Source organism: Pristiophorus japonicus, chromosome 2, assembly GCF_044704955.1.
Source record: "Pristiophorus japonicus isolate sPriJap1 chromosome 2, sPriJap1.hap1, whole genome shotgun sequence".
Lineage (NCBI taxonomy): Eukaryota > Metazoa > Chordata > Chondrichthyes > Pristiophoridae > Pristiophorus > Pristiophorus japonicus.
Window position 1 is genome coordinate 86,043,691 of NC_091978.1, and position 20,662 is coordinate 86,064,352.

Below are 20,662 nucleotides of genomic sequence, written 5' to 3' on the forward strand. Positions count from 1 at the left end.
TGGGAATGCTGGCCACGTTTTTGAAACCCCCTCCAAAATTTCAGCGGGTGTGAAGGTGGCAGGAAGTGTGCAGGAAGTTTTGTTCTGTGATTTATATCTCGCTACTGCCCTGTTCCTACTTCCTGCCGATAAACGGAGCGGGAGTGAGATGAAAATCAGACTCAGTGAAATATGACTTTATGTTCAGATCAAAAATAACAAGAGAGATGTTTTTCATATCATCATTTTTTTAACTTGACATAACTATCCCTTCATAAATTGGCAAGAAGAGGTAAGGAAAGGGGAAAAGGGAATGGAGATTTTACAGTGAGTATAGGACTCCTTTCTCACCCAGTACGTACGAAGCCCAACCAGAAAGGCATCACTGCTGGATCTAGTAATTGGAAATGAACCAGAACAAACAAGAGAAGTAAGCGTAGGGGAACATCAAGGTAATAGTGATCACAACATAATAAGGTTTAAAATAATGTTTGAGAAAGACATAAGTAATACAAAGACCAGGTAGTAGATTAGAAAAGAGCTAGTTTTGAGGGGATGAGAGTGGAACATGGGAAGGTAAACTGGAAAAAAATGTTGACAAAGCGATAGAACAGCAATGGGAAACATTTAAAACGGTGATCAATAATTTAGAAAAAATGTATTCCTCTAAAGAAAACAGAACAAACACCATCGATGAATAAAGACATAAGGGTAAAATTGAAACTAAAGAAGGCATACTCTAGTACATAGGCAATAAAGGAGAGGATGACAAAAGTGAATAAGAGGTTAGGAAAGAAGTCAAAGAAACTTAGGAAAGCAAAGAAATTAAATTATCATGGCAGATAAAAAGCAATAGTAAAGTATTTTACAGACACATAAATAACAAAAAAAATCAGGATAGCGATAAGTTCCCTCTAATTTATTTGGGTTGTGCGGCCCATTCGCAGATTCACACATGTGCAAAATTTAATGGGAAAAGCCAGTCCTGGAATGGGCAGGACCAGCATGGTCATGCAGCTGAGAGGGAATGTTGGATAGAGCCTCTAAAGGATGCACAGATAAATTCACAGCTAATGACAGTGAAGTGGCAGAAATATTGAAGAATTGTTTTGCTTCAGTACTTACCAGGGAGACTAGCAAGATGGGGATTACATTAGAAGAGAACAAAAAACAAATAGACATTTAAGATAGAAAGGGGAAGATAATTGATAAACTAATCAAACTTAGAGAGGATAAAACCCCTGGTCCGGATGGATTGTACCCACGCATATTAAAAGTTAGGGAAGAAATAGCAGAGGCACTATTACACACATATATATATGTATATAAAATCATTAGAAAAGGGAATAGTGCCAGACGACTGGCAGACAGCTAATGTGATTCCTATATTTAAAAAGGGAGGTAGAAGTAGCCCAGGGAACTATAGACCAGTTAGCTTAACATCGGTGGTAGGAATGATAATGGAATCCTTACTCAAAGATGTAATTGAAAAACATCTAGAAACTGAAAATATAATAGAGAAGTCAGCACGGATTTAAAAGGGGAAGGTCATGATTAACCAACTTTTTGAATTCTTTGGAGAAATAACAAAAAGAGTAGATAAGGGTAATGCAATAGATGTAATATATTTGGATTTTCAAAAGCCTTTGATAAGGTACCACATTGTAGACTCATGAATAAGGTTAGAGCATGTGGAGTCAACAGACAGGTGGCAGAATGGATAGCAAGCTGGCTACAAAACAGAAAACAGAGTGTATGGATTAAGGGTAGCTACTCAGACTGGCCAAAGGTAGAAAGTGGTATCCCGCAGGGATTGGTGCTGGGACCAATATACATTAACGATTTGGATTCAAGAATCAGAAGTACAATTTCAAAATTTGCAGACACCACCAAATTGGGGGTACAGTTAACACAAAGGAAGAATGCAACAAAATACAAGAAGACATTAATAAACTTGCAGAATGGGCATGTAATTGGCAACTTAATTTCACAGATAAGTGAGACCATATACTGCTTGGATAATGAGTCTGAATACGGTAGAGGCGCAAAGGGATCTAGGGGTATACAGTCACAAGGCACTAAAAGTAGCAACACACATTAATAAGGCCATAGAAAGCAAACCAAGCACTGGGGTTCATTTCTAGAGGAACAGAATTGAAAAGCAGAAAAGTTATGTTCAACTTGTATTGAACCTTGGTTAAACCACACTTGGGGTATTGTGCACAGTTCTGATCTCCATATTATAAAAAGGATGTAGAGGCACTGAAGAAGTTGCAAAAAAGATTCAGAAGAATGATACCAGGTTATAGTTATCAGGAAAGACTGAAGAGGCTAGAGCTCTTTTCTCTAGAAAAGAGAAGGTGACCTGATTGAAGTCTTTAAAATTCTGAAAGGGTTTGATAAGGTAGATGTACAGAAAATGTTTCCACTTGTGGGGGGACTCCAAAACTAGAGGTCATAAATATAAGATAGTCATGAATAAATCCAGTAGGGAATTCAGGAGAAATTTCTTTACTCAGAGAGTAGTTACGGCAAATAGCATAGATGCATTTAAGGGAAAGATAGATAAGCACATGAGGGAGAAAAGAATAGAAGGATATGTTGATTGGGTTAGATGAAGAGGGGAGGGAGGAGGCTCATATGGAGCATAAATGGCGGCATGGACCAGTTGAGCCGAATGGCCTGATTCTGTGCTGTAGAATCAATGTCACTCGCTGTAACTAGATATTGGAAAATTCACACTGGTAGCATTAAGGCACAATGACAGGGTAAAGTAGAAGAAGATTTACTCTGCATCTGACCCAAACTATACCCAATCTGGATTGGCTGATGATGACAATGGGTCAAAATGTTCTACTTTTTAATACTGACTTCACTCACCTTGATGAGCATAAAAGTTAACCAAAAATAGTCTTTAAATAAGAAGTAACAAGTAAAAGAGCGGTAAAGTGAAAGAGCTGGCACAGACTCGATGGGCTGAATGGCCTCCTTTTGTGCTATTCTATTCTATGAGGTGAATGGATTAATGACTAGAGATTCTATAGCATTGTACATTGAAATTAAAAGTTAAAATCAACTCGTTAGTCACAATGGATGAGGTTTATCATGGCATATGGAAGGCAAGAGTAAAATATTCTGTCAAATAAATGTGTGGATGTGGGATCTCCTGGGGCTTGCCTACTCGCCCATGTGGAGTCCAAGAGGAATTTTCAAAAGAGAATTCCTGAATTGGCTGCTGTTGTTTTCTTGCCTCTCCCAGGAGGTGGGGGCAGGATGGTTTATGCATGTGCATGAAGTTGGCTGAAGGACCTTGGTAGAGGAAGCACATTGGGCCTGATGGTCTTTTCTCATCCTAGATACATAAATATAAACACCAAAAAGGATCTCAAGTGTCCCTCAATATTTGAAAATATACTATTTTGACCATTTGGATCTCACAATCCAAAGATGCTTCTATAATAAAAGTAGAAAATGTTGGAAATATAAAGCAGGTTGTTTTTATTTCAAATTTACAGTATTTGATTTTTTTTTTATACTCCAAAATTCTCCTGAGGTGTCCCGGAAACTCAGACAATTCCATCATGTACACTTTGCCAACAGTTTAGTAAGTTCTCGAATTTCACACCTTCCAAGTTCTTGGCATGGGGTCTATTTTTCAGTGCTAATTCGTAAACAGATATTTATTGTGAATTGTTGATTTTAGGCTGAAGTGTCCTGGAAAAAGTATTTGAAAAAAACTGAGTTGTCTTTGAGGGAGATTTAAATTTTTTTTAAATGGAAAATAATTGTCAGGTTTAGAAACAAACCTAATTTAATGAACATGATGGTGAAAAAGTTCAATTTGTTTTAAATTAATGTTACTTTACATAAAGGCAGTGAAAACTAGATGGTATCATGGTCTTAAGAGTTATTGCAGACACAAATATGAGTTAACCTGGCACAGTAAAAGCATGTCATTCAGAATACTGTAACATTAACTTTAGAACCGGGGGGAAATAATAAAGAAATGGCAGCAAGTTATATTTTACTCCTTGTAATATCTTAAACTATAAGATATGCTGTACTCTGTTGAATAACACTGGAGTAGTTTTCACTCAGAGTATTTTCCTTTGGTTATAGTATCTACAATTTAATCTGTGGTTCACTGTTTCCAAAGATTGTAAAGTAGAATTTATTTTAAAAAGAGCTGACACTAATGAAAAATGCAAGTGCAACCAACACAGGGTTAAATAGAAATTTGCTGGTAATCAGCAGAGGGTGTTCATTGGAGAAATGCTTCATGAGAATGTGCTTTCTCCATAGCAACACCAGAGTAGAACAAAGAGAGTGAGTCTAATAAAGCAACAGAAGCTTTAGTAGCCACCAAACAAAAATCAAACGTGAAATATCCACAGCAGACTTGTTTTTCATCAAGACTAGACTGGGGTTACACTTGTAACAAATCCAAACTATGAAAAAATCTCAATGTATAGAAAAGAGAACACTTAGTTAATGATAGCATGAAAAAAAACTACTTCTGTCAGCACCAGTAATCCACTAGCCACCTAAAATGCACAGAATTAGAGGAACGCAGATATCTCGGGAGTTGGGGAGGGGCGGGTGGCAGGGGAGGTGGTGGTGGGGGAGTTGTGGGCTGGAGAAGATTACAGAGATCGGGAGGGGTGGGGCCACGAAAGGATTTGAAAACAAGGATGAGAATTTTGAAATCGAGGCATTGCTTAAATGGGAGCCAATGAAGGTCAGCGAACACAGGGGTGATGGGGAATGGGAGTTGATGTGAATTAGGACACGGGAAACTGAGTTTTGGATGACCTCAAGTTAACGTAGGGTAGAACGTGGGAGACCAGTGAGGAGTGCGTTGGAATAGTCAAGTCTAGAGGTAACAAAGGCATGGATGAGGGTTTCAGCAGCAGATGGTTAAAGAGATACATAGTTGCTTGCCACGTTCACTCACGTCCCAGATGCTTTGTTGCCATTGCTGCCCACACTTTCAGCAACTTGATACACAAAAAAACAATTAAATGTGCAAGGGCAAGTCTAACTCACGGCAGATGCCTTTCGATGCCCTGCTACAGCAAAATCTGGGCCATTATGTCTTTCACTTCATGTTTTTAATTACTGCAGTCCTCCTGAGGGAGGGATTTACTCACATCCAGAAAGTATGGCATCTTTGTGGCTCTCTGTAGGCAAGCCCCAAAGCATTGAGAGACCAAGCACAGTGCAGAGTTCTGGCATCATCAAAATCTTGGGCACCCAGTTACAGAAGTTTATCACTGGATGCACAAGGTGCAGTGATGACGGGCTTCACATCAGAAACACCCTACAGATTGCACTCATGCAGATCACAAGGCATCCAGCTGGTAGACCCAACCCCGAAAGCTTACCAGGGAAAGAGTCACATGAACATTCTTTTCTCAAGAAGACCATACCATTTCCCTCTCTAGACAGGGTCCTGAAAGGATTCAGGAGTTGTCAAAAAGCAGAACACAGGCCGGTGGTCACAGCATCAGTGCCAGCTGGCATATTGTTTGAAACTGCCCCCAGAGGTTCCAAGCATCTGTCAGCCATACAACCTTTACTGCCAAGAAGGACAACTGCAGCAACATTCTAGAAACATCATCATCTCTAAGTTCCCCTTAAGACACATACTATCCTGAATTGGACATATATTGCCACCAATCCTTCATCGTCACTGGCCCTCTGAGCCCTCCTGGGTGGCCATCCTTCCTGTCTGCCCTCTCCCCATAGAATGCTCAAGGTAAAGTTTTCCCCTAACCCACTTTCATTTCAACCTGTGTTCCCTCCAGAAATGTCTTACAAGGAGGCCGCTTTTAATTTAAAAAAATACTCCTCTTCTGAAGTAAAGACCACATCCTGGCCTAGATCCCATAACCACCGGTGAGGCTTGACTCAACCAACACAATACTAGGTCCCACTGAGGGTCAGGAGAGCAGGAAATCCCAGGGATTACATAGGGGGAGTCCCCCTGCTAGGACAACAGGCAGGTTGGGGTGGGTTCCATCCCAACAGGCCATTCAGAATCCCGAATGTAATGTCTGACCCTTAAGTAGTTACAACAGGAGTATGCTGGAAGGACTATGGACTTTCAGGCCCATGGTGTATTTAAGTTTTGTCTCCTTCCAGGCAAATGATAAAAATGTGGGATGTAGTTTTTGTTTGAATTAAAAACCTGAAAACAAATAAAATCATGAACTTTGGGAATTTTATTTATCTGAAATAAATAATATTTTCTAATGTGAGCTTTAGAAACTTTCCTACAAGACTGGCTATTCATAGACGTCTTGTTGGAACATAAGAAATAGGATCTGATCTTGGGCTCAGCCCCACTTCCCTGCCCGCTCCCCATAACCCTCGACTCCCTTATCGGTCAAAAGTCTGTCTATCGCCACCTTAAATATATTCAATGACCCAGCCTCCACAGCTCTCTGGGGCAGAGAATTCCATAAATTTACGAACTTCTGAGAGAAGAAATTCCTCCTCATCTCAGTTCTAAATGGCCGACCCTTTATTCTTAGTATGCCTTGCACCAGAAACTTTCCAAATGATGTAAACATTGCTGACAGAACCCTTTTCTACAAAACCTTAAACAAATCTTTTTTTTTAAATCCCAGTTAAAATGTTTCTAAAATGTAATTGAATAATAAGTGTTATCAGTAATCATATGTGAGACATTGAGCTCAAATTTGGCCCTTGCCGATTTTTGGCGCAACTCACCCAAGGTGCGCCGACTTTCTAGGATAAAAACGGCACCAAAAAGTTGTCCCCGCATTCTGGCCGCTCTGTGGCCTCTCCCATGGCTTGGCGCGGCGTGGCAATTCAATTAGGGGGCGGAGCTAGGGCCCTGCTTTCGAAAGAGTGCCGGCAGCTCAATGCATACGCACTGGAGGTTTCGCACATGCAGAGTAGCTCCTCTGCAACGTGGGACCCGATATCCTGCCCCTATCCCAGGCCAAGTGGCGTCACGACGCGCGCCAGGCTGCTGCATGCCAGTGAGAGAGCCCGCACCTATCCCCGGCCGAGTGGCCTCCCACACCGGCCAGCCGGCCTGCTGACTTCCCGGGCCGAGGTAGGACGAGTTTTATTTTTTATTTATTGATGGTTGTGCTTTGTTTAGTGAGGGGGGAGGAGGAGAGTTTTGATGGTGGGGGGAGGAAGAGTGTTTTGATAGGGGGGTGGTGGGGTGGGGAGTTTTGATATGGGGAGGAGGAGGAGAGTTTTGATGGGGGGGAGGGGGTAGAGTTTTGATCTGGGGGGGGGAAAAGAGTATTTTGATCGGGGGGGGAGTTTTGATGGGGGGCGTGGGGGGATGATAACTGTTTTTATTTGGATATTTTGAAAAAATTATGTAAATATGTTTTGTCTCTTTAGTTCTTTTATTTTTGTACTTTAGGCTCCATGAAGGCTTCTGTTGTATAGTAAATTAACTTTGCGAAGTTTGTCATATGTCCTGTATAGCTGCTTGATCCGATTCACATTCTTTAGTCAAGTCATTAAGTACCTACCTGCGCTGATTTCTTAACTCTCCGCAAGAGTTTTCTGTGCGGCCACACATAGGCACATTTGCTGGCCTAAGTTAGTTTGGAGCAACTATTAGCTGTGTAAACTGGCTTAAATGGCCAAAACCGGAGTAGGTGGCCCCCTTTTGAAAAAAAAAACGAAACTAAAAAAAATCCTAACAAACTCACTTACACTGGCGCAAATTAAATGTGAAGAATGGGGATTTTTAAGATACTCCAGAAAAGTCAAGTTGCTCCATAAAAAACGGAGCAATTCCTGGGCAAATTTGGGCCCGTAGAGTTTAGTCTAGAGAACAGAAAAGGAAACAATTTGAATGTCACGATTTCTAGTAGTTAAGTTGGAATTCTTTGGTTAGCTGAAAATCTAAAATGTAATTTGTACACACAACAAAAATCTATACCAGGCATATTATTGGAAAATGAAACAAAAGTGAATATTCCTCTTCGAGTATTAGTTACATTAAATGAAGATGTGCAAGCGATTGTTGGATGGACGATATGGTTTTCTATATTGGTTGATCTGAATGCTGCCAATATCTAAATCTTACTTGGCACCACAAGTGGTTGCAAGGCCAAATCTTCTGACGTATCTTCATGCTGCCAAATATGATTAGCCTCGGTACAGATGATTTTATCTTTCAAGGTTCGCCACTTGCTTAATTTGCCTTTTTCATGTGAGACGTGCACTTTGTTCGTGTTGTGCTTTACATTGAGATGCAAGTTGAAACCTTCAAGAGTTAAATGACCCCGTTTGCTGCAGATCCATGTCTGAGATTGAGCACTGCCACAGGGCTCCAGTTTCACAGCTCCGAATTCATTGGCTTTATGAACAGTCAGACACTGCTCGGTTTTAAGGCTGACTATGGAGTTTATGCGGGAATCCCATCTCCACTGCTGCTGTTCAGAATCTGGGTTGCACTCAGTGAGGGATATTCTATTGTTCTCATTGTTTGCACGGATACATTTGTCTACACGGACATTTTTGATGTTGAAGCCTAGGATATTTAATAACAAAATAAAATTGAAAAAGGCATCAATTAAAATATACATCAAGGAGGAATGTTTGAAGCATTAAACATACACGTTGGTTAGAATTATGCATATTCAATTATTAACTTTATTTTTGTAATATTACAATGTACCTACATTCTGAAGGAATGGGCTCGATGGACTGAATGGCCTTATTATTTTTGTGCTAAAATTGTTTGTTCCATTATCATCAAATAACTATGCCCAGATAAGCTAGTTTATAATTCTACACATTTGTAAACATTTAACCAAAGTATAATTTTGGTGAACAAATTAATTTGACTTACAACAGCATCAACAAGAACTTATATTTATATAGCACCTTTAATGTAATAAAACATCTCAAGGCGCTTCACAGGAACGTTATATAATTTTTTTTTAACCTCAAGCCATGTAAAGTGATGTTAGGGCAGATGACCAAAAGCTTGGTCAAAGAGGAAGGTTTTAAGGAGCGTCTTAAAGGAGGAAAAATAAGTGGAAAGGCGAAGAGATTTAGGGAGGGAATTCCAGAGCTTAGGACCTAGACAGCTGAAGGGATGGCCAATGGTGGAGCAATTAAAATCAGGGATGTTCAAAAGGCCAGATTAGGGGGATTATAGGGCTCGAGGAGATTATAGAGATAAGGAGTGGTGAACCATGGAGGAATTTAAAAACAAGGATGAGAATTTTAAAATCGAGACATTGCTTAACTGGGAGCCAATGTAGGTCAGCGAGCACAGGGGAAATGGGTGAGAGGGACTTGGTGCGTTAGCACACGGGCGGAAGAGTTTTGGATGACCTCATATTAAAGGAGGGTAGAACTAGGGAGGCTGGCCAGGAATGCGTTGGAATAGTCAGTTCTAGAGGTCACAAATGCATGGATTAGGGTTTTGGCAGCAGATAAGGTGAGGCAAGGGCGGAGACGGGGAATGTTATGGAAGTGGAAATGGGCAATCTTAGTGACACCAAGGTTGTGAACAGACTTGATTACCCTCAGACAGTTGTCAGGGAGAGGGATTGAAGCGTTGACAAGGGAACGAAGTTTGTGGTGTGAACTGAAGACAATGGCTTCGGTCTTCCCAATATTTAATTGGAGGAAATTTCTGCTCATCCAGTGCTGGATGTCGGACAAGCAGTCTGTTAGTATAGAGATGGTGGAGAGTTCGAGAGAGGTGGAGTAGAGATAGAGCTGAGTATCATCAGTGTACATGGGAAAACTCACACTGTTGCTGGATGATGTCACCGAGGGGCAGCATGTAGATGAGATATAGGAGGGGACGAAGGATAGATCCTTGGGGGACACCAGAGGTGACCATGCAGGAGCAGGAAGAGAAGCCGTTGCAGGCGATTCTATAGCTACGGCTGGAAACATAGGAATGGAACCAGACAAGTGCAATCCCATCCAGCTGGACGACGGTGGAGAGGTGCTGGAGCAGAATTTTGTGGTCAACAATGTCAAAGGCTGCAGGCAGGTCGAGAAGGGCAAGAGGGATAGTTTACCTTTGTCACAGTCAATTAGGATGTCATTTGTGACCTTGGTAAGAGCTGTTTTGCTACTGTGCCAGGGGCGGAAACCTGATTGGAGGGATTCAAACAAAGAGTTCCAGGAAAGATGGGCATGGATTTGGGAGGTGACAACACATTCAATGTCATAGGAGAAGAAAGGGAGTTTGGAAATGGGGCAATAGTTTTCAAGGAGGGGAGGGGGTGTAAAGGGTTAGATTTTAAGAGGGGTGATGATGGCAGATTGGATGGAGAGGGAGACAATACCTGAGGAGAGAGAACCGTTAACAATATAAGGTAACATGTGAACCAGGAAGTGAAGTTGGCTGGTCAGCAGTTTAGTAGGAATAGGGTCGAGAGAGCAGGAGGTTGGTCTCATTGACAACATGAGCTTTGAAAGGGCATGTGGGGAGATAGGAGAGAAACTAGACAAATATGCAAATTTAGAGCTAGGGCAGGGAGGAAATGGAGAGGAAATAAGGTCCAGTGGGCTAGGGGAAGGGAGGGAAGTAGCAGAGGCAGCTGAACAGATGTTCGCGATCTTTCGAACAAAAAGGCCCATGAGCTCCTCACATTTATTGTTGGGGGTAAGGGAGGAGAAGGTAGGGGTGGGTGGTTTGAGAAGACAGTTAGCGGTGGAAAAGAGAACCATGTTGTTATCTTTGCCTTCGGGTATGATCTTAGAATAGTGAGCAGTGTTAGTAATGGCGAGCAGGACCCTATAATGCTTTATATGATCTAGCTATATCTGCTAATGGATGGTTAGACCAGTTGTCCACCAAAAACATTTAAGTCTGCATCCCTTAGACTTAAGGGAGCAAAGATGAGAAGTATACCAGGAGGAATGACTAGGGTGAGAGAGTATAATGATTTTAGTGTGGACAAGGGCACTAAAGATGTGGAGAGGGGGTGATTTAGCAAATCACTAGCTGCAGAAATGTCAGGAAGAATTGTAGGCCAAAGGCTCAATAGTTGGGAATTAGAAAGTGTAGTGGTAAGGGATTTAAGGGAATTTTTTTCCAGGGTCGGACACCGAAAGAAGTGAGGTTTGGAGGAGGAAAGGGAATATGGGTAGAGAGCAATATAAGGAAATGGCCAGAGATTGGCTTATCTGTGAAAGTTACGGTGGGGGTAGTGAGGCCACATGAGATAAGAACATAAAAAATAGGAGCAGGAGTAGGCCATATGGCCCCTCGAGCCTGCTCCGCCATTTAATACGAGCATGGCTGATTCAATCATGGACTCAGGGCCACTTCCCTGCCCACTCCCTATAACCCCTTAATCCCTTATCGGTTAAGAAACTGTCTATCTCTGTCTTAAATTTATTCAATGTCCCAGCTTCCACAGCTCTCTGAGGCAATGAATTCCACAGATTTACAACCCTCTGAGAGAAGAAATTCTTCCTCATCTCAGTTTTAAATGGACAACCCCTTATTCTAAGATTATGCCCCCTAGTTCTAGTCTCCCCTATCAGTAGAAACATCCTCTCTGCATCCACCTTGTCAAGCCCCCTCATAATCTTATATCTCTCATTCTTCTGAATCCCAATGAGTAGAGGCCCAACCTGCTCAACCTTTCTTTATGTCAACCCCTTCATCTCAGGAATCAATCTAGTGAACCTTCTCGGAACTGCCGCCAATGCAAGTATATCCCTCCTTAAATAAGGAGACCAAAACTGTACGCAGTACTCTCGGTGCGGTCTCACCGATACCCTGTACAGTTGTATCAGGACTTCTCTGCTTCTATACTCTATCCCCCTTGCCATAAAGGCCAACATTCCATTTGCCTTCCTGATTACTTGCTGTACCCACATACTAACTTTTTGTGTTTTATGCACAAGGACCCCCAGGTCCCTCTGCAGCATTTTGTAATCTCTCTCCATATAAATAATAATTTGCTTTTTTATTTTTTCCTATCAAAGTGGATAACCTCACACTTTTCCACATTATATTCTATCTGTCAAATGTTTGTCCACTCACTTAACCTGTCTATATCCCTTTGCAGATTATTTGTGTCCTCCTCACAACTTGCTTTCCCACCCATCTTTGCATCATCAGCAAACTTGGCTATATTACACTCGGTCCCTTCATCCAAGTCATTAATATAGATTATAAATAGTTGAGGCCCCAGCATCGATCCTTGTGGCACCCCACTAGTTACCATTTGCCAACCGGAAAATGATCCATTTATCCCGACTCTGTTTTCTGTTAGCTAATCAATTCTCAGTCATTGCTAATATATGACCCCCAACCCCATGAGCTCTTATGTTGTGCAGTAAACTTTTATGTGGCGCCTTATCGAATGCCTTCTGGAAATCCATGTACACCACGTCCACTGGTTCCCCCTTATCCACCTGCTCGTTACATCTTCAAAGAACTCCAGCAAATTTGTCAAACATGATTTCCCTTTCATAAAACCATGCTGACTCTGCTTGACTGTATTATGCTTTTCCAAATGTCCTGTTACTGCTTCCTTAATAATGGACTCCAGCATTTTCCCAACAACAGATGTTAGGCTAACTGGTCTATAATTTCCTGCTTTCTGTCTGCCTCCTTTTTTAAATAGGGGTGTTACATTTGCGATTTTCCAATCCGCTGGGACCTCTCGAGAATTGAGGGAATTTTGGTAGATTGCAACCAATGCATTCTCTATCTCTGCAGCCACTTCTTTTAAGAGCCAAGGATGCAGGCCATCAGGTCCAGGGGACTTGTCCACCTTTAGTCCCATTATTTTACCGAGTACTACTTCATTAGTGATAGTGATTGTATTAAGTTCCTCCTTCCCTATAGTTCCTTGATTATCCATTATTGGGATGTTTTTAGTGTCTTCTACTGTGAAGATCGATACAAAATATTTGTTCAAAGTCTGTGCCATTTTCCTGTTCCCAATTATTAATTCCCCAGTCTCATCCTCTAAGCGACAAACATTTACTTTAGCTACTCTCTTCCTTTTTATATACCTGTAGAAGCCCTTACTATCTGTTTTTATATTTCTTGCTTGTTTACTCTCATAATCAATCTTCTCTCTCTTTATTATTTTTTTAGTCATCCTTTGGTGGTATAAAAAATTTCCCAATCCTCTGGCCTCCTACTAATCTTGGCAACATTGTATGCCATTGTTTTCAATTTTATACCATCCTTTACTTCTTAGTTAGCCACGGATGGTTCTCATTTCTCTTAAAGTCTTTCCTTCTCACTGGAATATATTTTTGTTGAGTTATGAAACATCTCCTTAAATGTCTGCCACTACTTATCAACTGATGCAATGTTTCAACAGAATTGTTTGATTATTTGTTAAAAAGTAAAATATTGTAATATATTGTAATATATTAGAATACTGGGGAGGAAGTCTGTGCTTGAAGCAAAATGTTTTATAATATAAAGGGGGAAATATCTATTACGATATATTCTGCTAACTTTTGAAATCCAGATCACAAGGTAATATTGGATGAGGGCCATTCAGTCCACTTTGGTTCATCCACCCAGAAAAATCTTACACTCCCCCAATGCAGCATCTAATTGTTTTTTAAATAATTCCAAGTTTTTCTCCTTCATTAGACCATTTGGGAGTCCATTCCATGTTTTGATCACTCTTTGTATTCAGCAGAACTGGAGGGCATTGAAGGCAGAATGAACAGAGTTCCGAGTGTGAATGCTAGGAAGCATGAAATTCATGAAACGTGGCACTGGCACTGATTGCCAACTCCTTTACCCTCAGAACTGCAGAACTGTGCCGCAAAGAGTTCTACACCTTCAGCAGCACAGGCAAGGTAACACTCTGGACACCTCTCCATTTTCTTCCTTGCCCACCATAGAGGAATTTTCCTCCTCTGAAATCAATACTTGCACAATCAATCCTTTACAATGCTCTCTGTTCTAACTCGACACCTTGCACTATCTCTACTCAGCTCCATTCAAAGCAGTAACTTACATGAACAAGCCTGATATTCCATCCACTTTAACAGCCACGTATCCCCACATCTTCTAGAAATATAGAAACATAGAAAATAGGTGCAGGAGTAGGCCATTCGGCCCCTCGAGCCTGCACCACCATTCAATAAGATCATGGCTGATCATTCCCTCAGTACCCCTTTCCTGCTTTCTCTCCATATCCCTTGATCCCCTTAGCCGTAAGGGCCATATCTAACTCCCTCTTGAATATATCCAATGAACTGGCATCAACAACTCTCTGCGGTAGCGAATTCCACAGGTTAAAAACTCTCTGACTGAAGAAGTTTCTCCTCATCTCAGTCCTAAATGGCCTACCCCTTATCCTAAGACTGTGTCCCCTGGTTCTGGACTTCCCCAACATCGGGAACACTCTACCTGCATCTAACCTGTCCCGTCCCATCAGAACCTTATATGTTTCTATGAGATCCCCTCTCATCCTTCTAAACTCCAATGTATAAAGGCCCAGTTGATCCAGTCTCTCCTCACATGTCAGTCCTGCAATCCCGGGAATCAGTCTGGTGAACCTTCGCTGCACTCCCTCAATAGCAAGAACGTCCTTCCTCAGATTAGGAGAGCAAAACTGAACACAATATTCTAGGTGAGGCCTCACCAAGGCCCTGTACAACTGCAGTAAGACCTCCCTGCTCCTATACTCAAATCCCCTAGCTATGAAGGCCAACATACCATTTTCCTTCTTCACTGCCTGCTGTACCTATATGCCAACTTTCAATGACTGATGAACCATGACAACCAGGTCTCGTTGCACCTCCCCTTTTCCTAAACTGCCGCCATTCAGATAATATTCTGTCTTTGCGTTTTTGCCCCCAAAGTGGTTAACCTCACATTTATCCACATTATATTGCATCCGCCATGCATTTAGCCACTCACCTAACCTGTCCAAGTCACCCTGCAGCTCCTAGCATCCCCCTCACAGCTCACACCGCCACCCAGTTTAGTGTCATCTGCAAACTTGGAGCTTTTACACTCAATTCCTTCATCCAAATCACTGATGAATATTGTAAAGAGCTGGTCCCATCTGTCACACACTCCTCAATTGTTGGCCTTTCCCCCATTCACTGTATCTTCTTGTAGGACAAATGGACAGACAATGCTCATAAAGGTAGACCACCGGAGCGGCTCTGCACTGTCACGCTCCTCATCCCCTTCAAAGAGAATGCCACAGAACTAATGGGGACTTACTCAACTCGTGTTGTGGGAGATAACAAAGAGATTGGTGAAGGTAATGCAGTTGATGTTGTGTACATGGACTTTCAAAAGGTGTTTGGTGAAGTGCCGCATAATGGACTTGTTAGAAAAATAGAAGCCTGTGGGTTTAAAAAGCAGCAGCAGCATGGATATGAAATTGGCTCCCAGAGACAGAATTGGAGACAGAATGTGGAAAGTAACGAACGTTTTGTTTAGACAGGGGAGAAGTATACAATGGTGTCCCTCCCCTCCCCACCCCAGGGGTTAGTATTAAGACCACTGCTCTTTATGATATATATTAATGGTTTGGACGTGTATAAGGGGTATAATTTCAAAACTTGCAGGTAACACAAAACTTGGAAATGTAGTAAATAGTGAGAAGGATGGTAACAGACTTCAGGAGGTCATAGACAGGCTGGTAAAATGGGTAGACACGTGGCCGATAAAATGTAATGCAGAGAAGCATGAAGTGATATATTTGGGGAGGAAGATGAAGGAGAGGCACTATAAGTGGTGCAATTTTAAAGGGTTGCAGGAAGAGAGGGACAACATTTGTTTCATAAAATAAATGTGGATAGGTGCACTAAACATTAGACGGTTTACCCTTATTCCAGTTAAAGCAACTCTGTGGGCAACTATGATGACAGTTTTTTATATTTTGTTGCCGAGCACATCACAATCTTGCAATTGGCCACTAATACCACGTACAATTATTTGTCTTCACCGGGGGCACTTGACTCCATTACGGCCAGCAATGTTTTCTGTCGCAGTTCTAGATTGCAAATTTGTACTATCTTGTTTGGGACGAAAGTTAAATCTTGCATCCTGCAATGATGTAAAATATAAACGGAGAAGTCCGCCTTACCTTCAAACCACGCTGTCTGAAGAAAGTAGAAGAGAAACAGCACCAAAGTGAGCCTCCTCATTTTGCCTTCTCCTCTCTTGTTTCCTCACGTCTTTCTAACGGTAATGACTGCGAGGGGGAAATAAGTTGTTATTGTAATTATGTAACAGAAAGAACATTAAAATGTTTTGCATTTAGCGGAACTTTTTCGTTGCTTGGATAATAAATATCTTCAACAATTAAAACAGGCTTCACAACTCTCCCCCCGCCCCGTAGATTTCTCTTCGCAAAATGTTACTCACCAAGTTGTATTGTTGGTTCCTGCTTCAAGGCTGCGAGATAATGTTGTAACGATTTACTTTCTTGGAGCAGATGGATTGGACCGACTGCTGGAACTTACATTTTAAAGTAACAGTCAGAATCGCTGACTAGCTGAGTTAGATATGGGCCCTCTAGCGCTTGGTTGAATCAGTTCTGGGGGGCGGGGGACAATTACAATAGAAAATAGATGCTATTTATTATGATTAAAACATTTCACATCAAGTGACAACGGTCCCTAGAGTGCCATTCTTATTTCAAATAATGTCTTTAAAGATATACTGAGGAATATGCAGCATACATGTATACCTAAGATTAGCAAGGGCACACCCATTTAACAATACAATCATAAGAGAGGCAAAGATGGAACTGGGAATGTGTATAACTTCAGGTACTTAACAGAACAGCAGGAAATTCTTCGAGTTACGACATTCACAGTGAAGGGAAAGGTGAGAAGCTTAAAGGATCCTACATTACAACAGTGACTACACTCCACAAGTACTTCATTGGCTGTAAAGCGCTTTGGGACATCCCGAGGCTGTGAAAGGAGTTGTATAAATGCAAGTCTTTCTTTTTAAAGAGCACGAAACTGAAGATGAGCAAAGAGTTACTAATTATATTCAATGAATACTCCCCTACATTAAAAGAAGTAATTCATGAAGATCTACAGACTTTCAAGGGATGGGCACAATTAAAGGGTACTGTCAGAATAACTGGACACAAATTCTGTAAATTTTTGGAAAAGCTCCAAAACACGAAAGAGGAGTCGATTGAGAAGTGATAGGCAAAATTGAAGAGAAAGGAACCTGAAATTCCATGGGAGGCCATTTTGAGATAGGTGACCTGCCCCCACCCAGTTCCATCTTTTGGGATCAATCACATAAATCTGGAAGATGCCTACACCATTTGCGGCACAGCTAGGGCACCTGTTGTGGGGAAGGGAGGAAACTGACTGTGCAGCTGTGCCACAACTTTAAAGAACTGGGTATGCCAACCAAATGATTCTTTTTAATCTTCAAAGAAGAGGCTAGTTTCCAAATGACAACCAATTGTTCTGATGGAAGTTATGGAAAACCTCATTAAAGATAAAATCATGGAGCATCTGGATATATATAAAATCATAAAAGATATCCAATATGTGTTCATGAAAGGGAGGTCTTGTCAACCTAATTTAGTAGTTTTCTTTGAGGGTATGACAAAAGAGAAAGGTACTTTGATTTCATAGGATTACATATACTGTATGGCACAGAAACAGGCCATTCGACCCAATCAGTCCATGCCAGCATTTATGCTCCATTCGACCCTCCTCCTGTCTTTCCTCATCTAAATCTGTCAGCATAACCCTCTATTCCTTTCTCCCTCATATGCTTATCTAGCCTCCCCTTAAATGCATCTATACTATTTGCTTCAACCACTCCCTGTGGTAGCAAGGTCCACATTCTCACCACTCTCTGTGTAAAGAAGTTTCTTCTGAATTCCCTATTTGATTGCTTGGTGACTATCTTATATTGATGGCCTCTAGTTTTGCTCTTCCCCACAAGTGGAAACACTCTCTCTCTGTCTACTCTATCAAAACCTTTCATAGTTTTAAAGACCTCTATTAGGTCACCCCTCAGCTTTCTCTGTTCAAGAGAAAAGAGACACAACTGTTGATCCTTTCCTAATGGATATAACCACACATTTCTGGTATCCTTGTAAATCATTTTTGCACCCTCTCCAGTGCCTCTATATCCTTTTTATAATCATCATCATCATAGGCAGTCCCTTGGAATCGAGGAAGACTTGCTTCCACTCTAAAAATGAGTCCTTAGATGGCTGAACAGTCCAGTACGAGAACCACAGTCCCTGTCACAGGTGGGACAGATAGTCGTTGAGGGAAGGGATGGATGGGACAGGTTTGCCACACGCTCTTTCCATTGCCTGCATTTGATTTCTGCATGCTCTCGGCGATGAGACTGGAAGTGCTCAGTGCCCTCCCGGATGCATTTCCTCCACTTAGGGCTGTCTTTGGTCAGGGACTCCCAGGTGTCAGTGGGAATGTTGCACTTTATCAGGGAGGCTTTGAGGGTGCCCACTTTGGCTCGTTTGTTGTCAAGGAGTTCCGAGTAGAGCGCTTGCTTTGGGAGTCTCGTGTCTGGCATGCGAACAATGTGGCCTGCCCAATGGAGCTGATCAAGTGTGGTCAGTGCTTCAATGCTGGGGGTGTTGGCCTGGTTGAGGACGCTAACGTTGCTGCGTCTGTCCTCCCAGGGGATTTGTAGGATCTTGTGGCGACATCGTTGGTGGTATTTCTCCAGCGACTTGAGGTGTCTACTGTACATGGTCCATGTCTCTGAGCCATACAGGAGGGCAGGTGTTACTACAGCCCTGTAGACCATGAGCTTTGTGGCAGATTTGAGAGCCTGGTCTTCAAACACTCTTTTCTTCAAGCGCACTGGAGGCAGTATTGAATCTCGTCGTCAATGTCTGCTCTTGTTGATAAGATGGTGACCAGAATTGTACGCAGTACTCCAAGTGTGGTCTAACCACGGTTCAATACATGTTTAGCATAACTTCCCTACTTTTCAATTCTATACTTATAGAAATAAACCCTAGTGCTTGGTTTGCTTTTTTTATGGACTTATTAACCTGCATCACTACTTTTAATGATTTGTATCTTTGTACTCAGAGATCCCTTTGCTCATCTACGTCATTTAGATTCTTATTTTCCAACTAATATGTGACCTCCTTATTTTTCTTACCAAAATGTAATATCTCACATTTATCTGTGCTGAAATTCATTTGTCAATTATATGCCCATTCTGAAAGTTTATTAATGTCTTCTTGTAATTTGTTGCAGTCCTCCTCAGTATTGACTATCCTGTAGTAAGGCCTTTGATAGAGTTGCTTGGGAAATGCTGGTACTGAAAATAAAAGCAGGAATCAATGGAAATATTTTATAATGGATGCATCATTGGTTGACCAATAGAACCCAGATGAGGGTACAGGGATTGTCAGCCTGGGAAGAGTGTTACCACTAGGATACCACAAGAATCTTTTATTCAATATCTTAATAAATGAAGATTGGAGCTAGGTGTCACAATCATAGTGGCTAAATTTGCAGATGATGCAAAGCTAATGAAGGTGGTAGACTGTAAAACTGAACATGATAAGCTACAAAAGGATTTGAATATACTTGGGAATTGTGCAGACAAATGGCAGATGAAATTCAGTGTAGAGAAATACAAAGTGCTTCACATGGGGACAAAAAAAACCAGGAAGGGGCTATTATTTAAATAGAAAGAAAATGTGTATGTAAAATGAAAGAGATCTATGAAGTCCTGATTGACAAATTGAAGCTGTCGCAACAATGCAACAACGCAGTGAGGAAAGTAAATCAGAGGTTGCGAAGTATTAATAGGTCAATATTGATCCAAAATAGTGAGGTAATCCAGTCACTTTATAAATAATTTGTATAACTACACTTATAATACTGTGTACAATTCTGATCATAAAAAGGATATTACAGCGATTGAAAGAATGCAGAAGAGCGCAACCAGAATGATTATGTGGAAATCGAGGGATTGGATGATGATGAGAGATTACCTAAATTGGGCATCTTCGCACTTGAAAAATGAAGGTCGAGAGGTGACATGATTGCTGTTTATAGGATTCTAATGTAGATAATGTGGACCATGACAAACTATTTCATTTTGTCCCGGAAGCGTAGATAAAGAGAACACAATTAATGCTTGAATGTTGGGTAAATTCAAAACTAATCTGCAGAAAATTATTTCAGTGAGCAAGTTGTAAATCTATGGAGCAGACTCCCTAAAGAGATGGTGGAAGTAGATAGCTTTGATTCATTCAAATGCAAATTAGATAATCATTTTCAGGAAATAATATTTTCAGATACAAGTTGAGTAATTTGTTTGATTTTACTCTTGCTTATTCAATTGCAGACAAAGCAGCTTCAGCAATGGCTTCTATTCCTGCCCCCACAGCATTACCTCTGCAGTCCCCAAAGATCTATCCTTGGCCCCATTTCTTCCTCATCTACATGGAGACAATATTCAAAAACATGGATCAGCTTCCACATGAACATGGACAATGTTGTGTCCTTAGATGCTCTAACAATGACTCCACGAGGCAGTGTGTTGTACTTGAACTGTAGTGACCTTAATCCTTTATTAGTTAACTCCAGAGTGAGCGTCACACCTGGTGGCCTGCCTTTTATACTAGGCCAGGCACATCTGTACAGGTAACCTACGAGTCTCCCACTGCTGTGCCCTCTGGTGGCACACCTTGATATAATACCAACAGTGGCCATATAAGAT

General features: G+C 41.4%; 1 protein-coding gene across 2 annotated transcripts in view; it reads right to left on the reverse strand.

The window, feature by feature from the left end:
• The window catches only part of LOC139239486 (uncharacterized), a 38,841-nt gene extending 22,423 nt beyond the window's left edge, over positions 1-16,418 (reverse strand). Inside the window, exons 1-3 of one of the 2 annotated variants that reach the window (XM_070868279.1) lie at positions 16,331-16,418; positions 16,050-16,157; positions 8,066-8,512 (exon numbers count right to left, since the gene is read on the reverse strand). In XM_070868279.1, the coding sequence (XP_070724380.1) occupies positions 8,066-8,512; positions 16,050-16,110 (508 nt within the window). In that variant the 5' untranslated portion in view covers positions 16,111-16,157; positions 16,331-16,418. Of the gene's footprint in view, positions 1-8,065; positions 8,513-16,049; positions 16,306-16,330 lie in introns of those variants that run through there. The other variant, XM_070868271.1, reaches the window with a different exon arrangement.
• Positions 16,419-20,662: the final 4,244 nt, after the last annotated feature.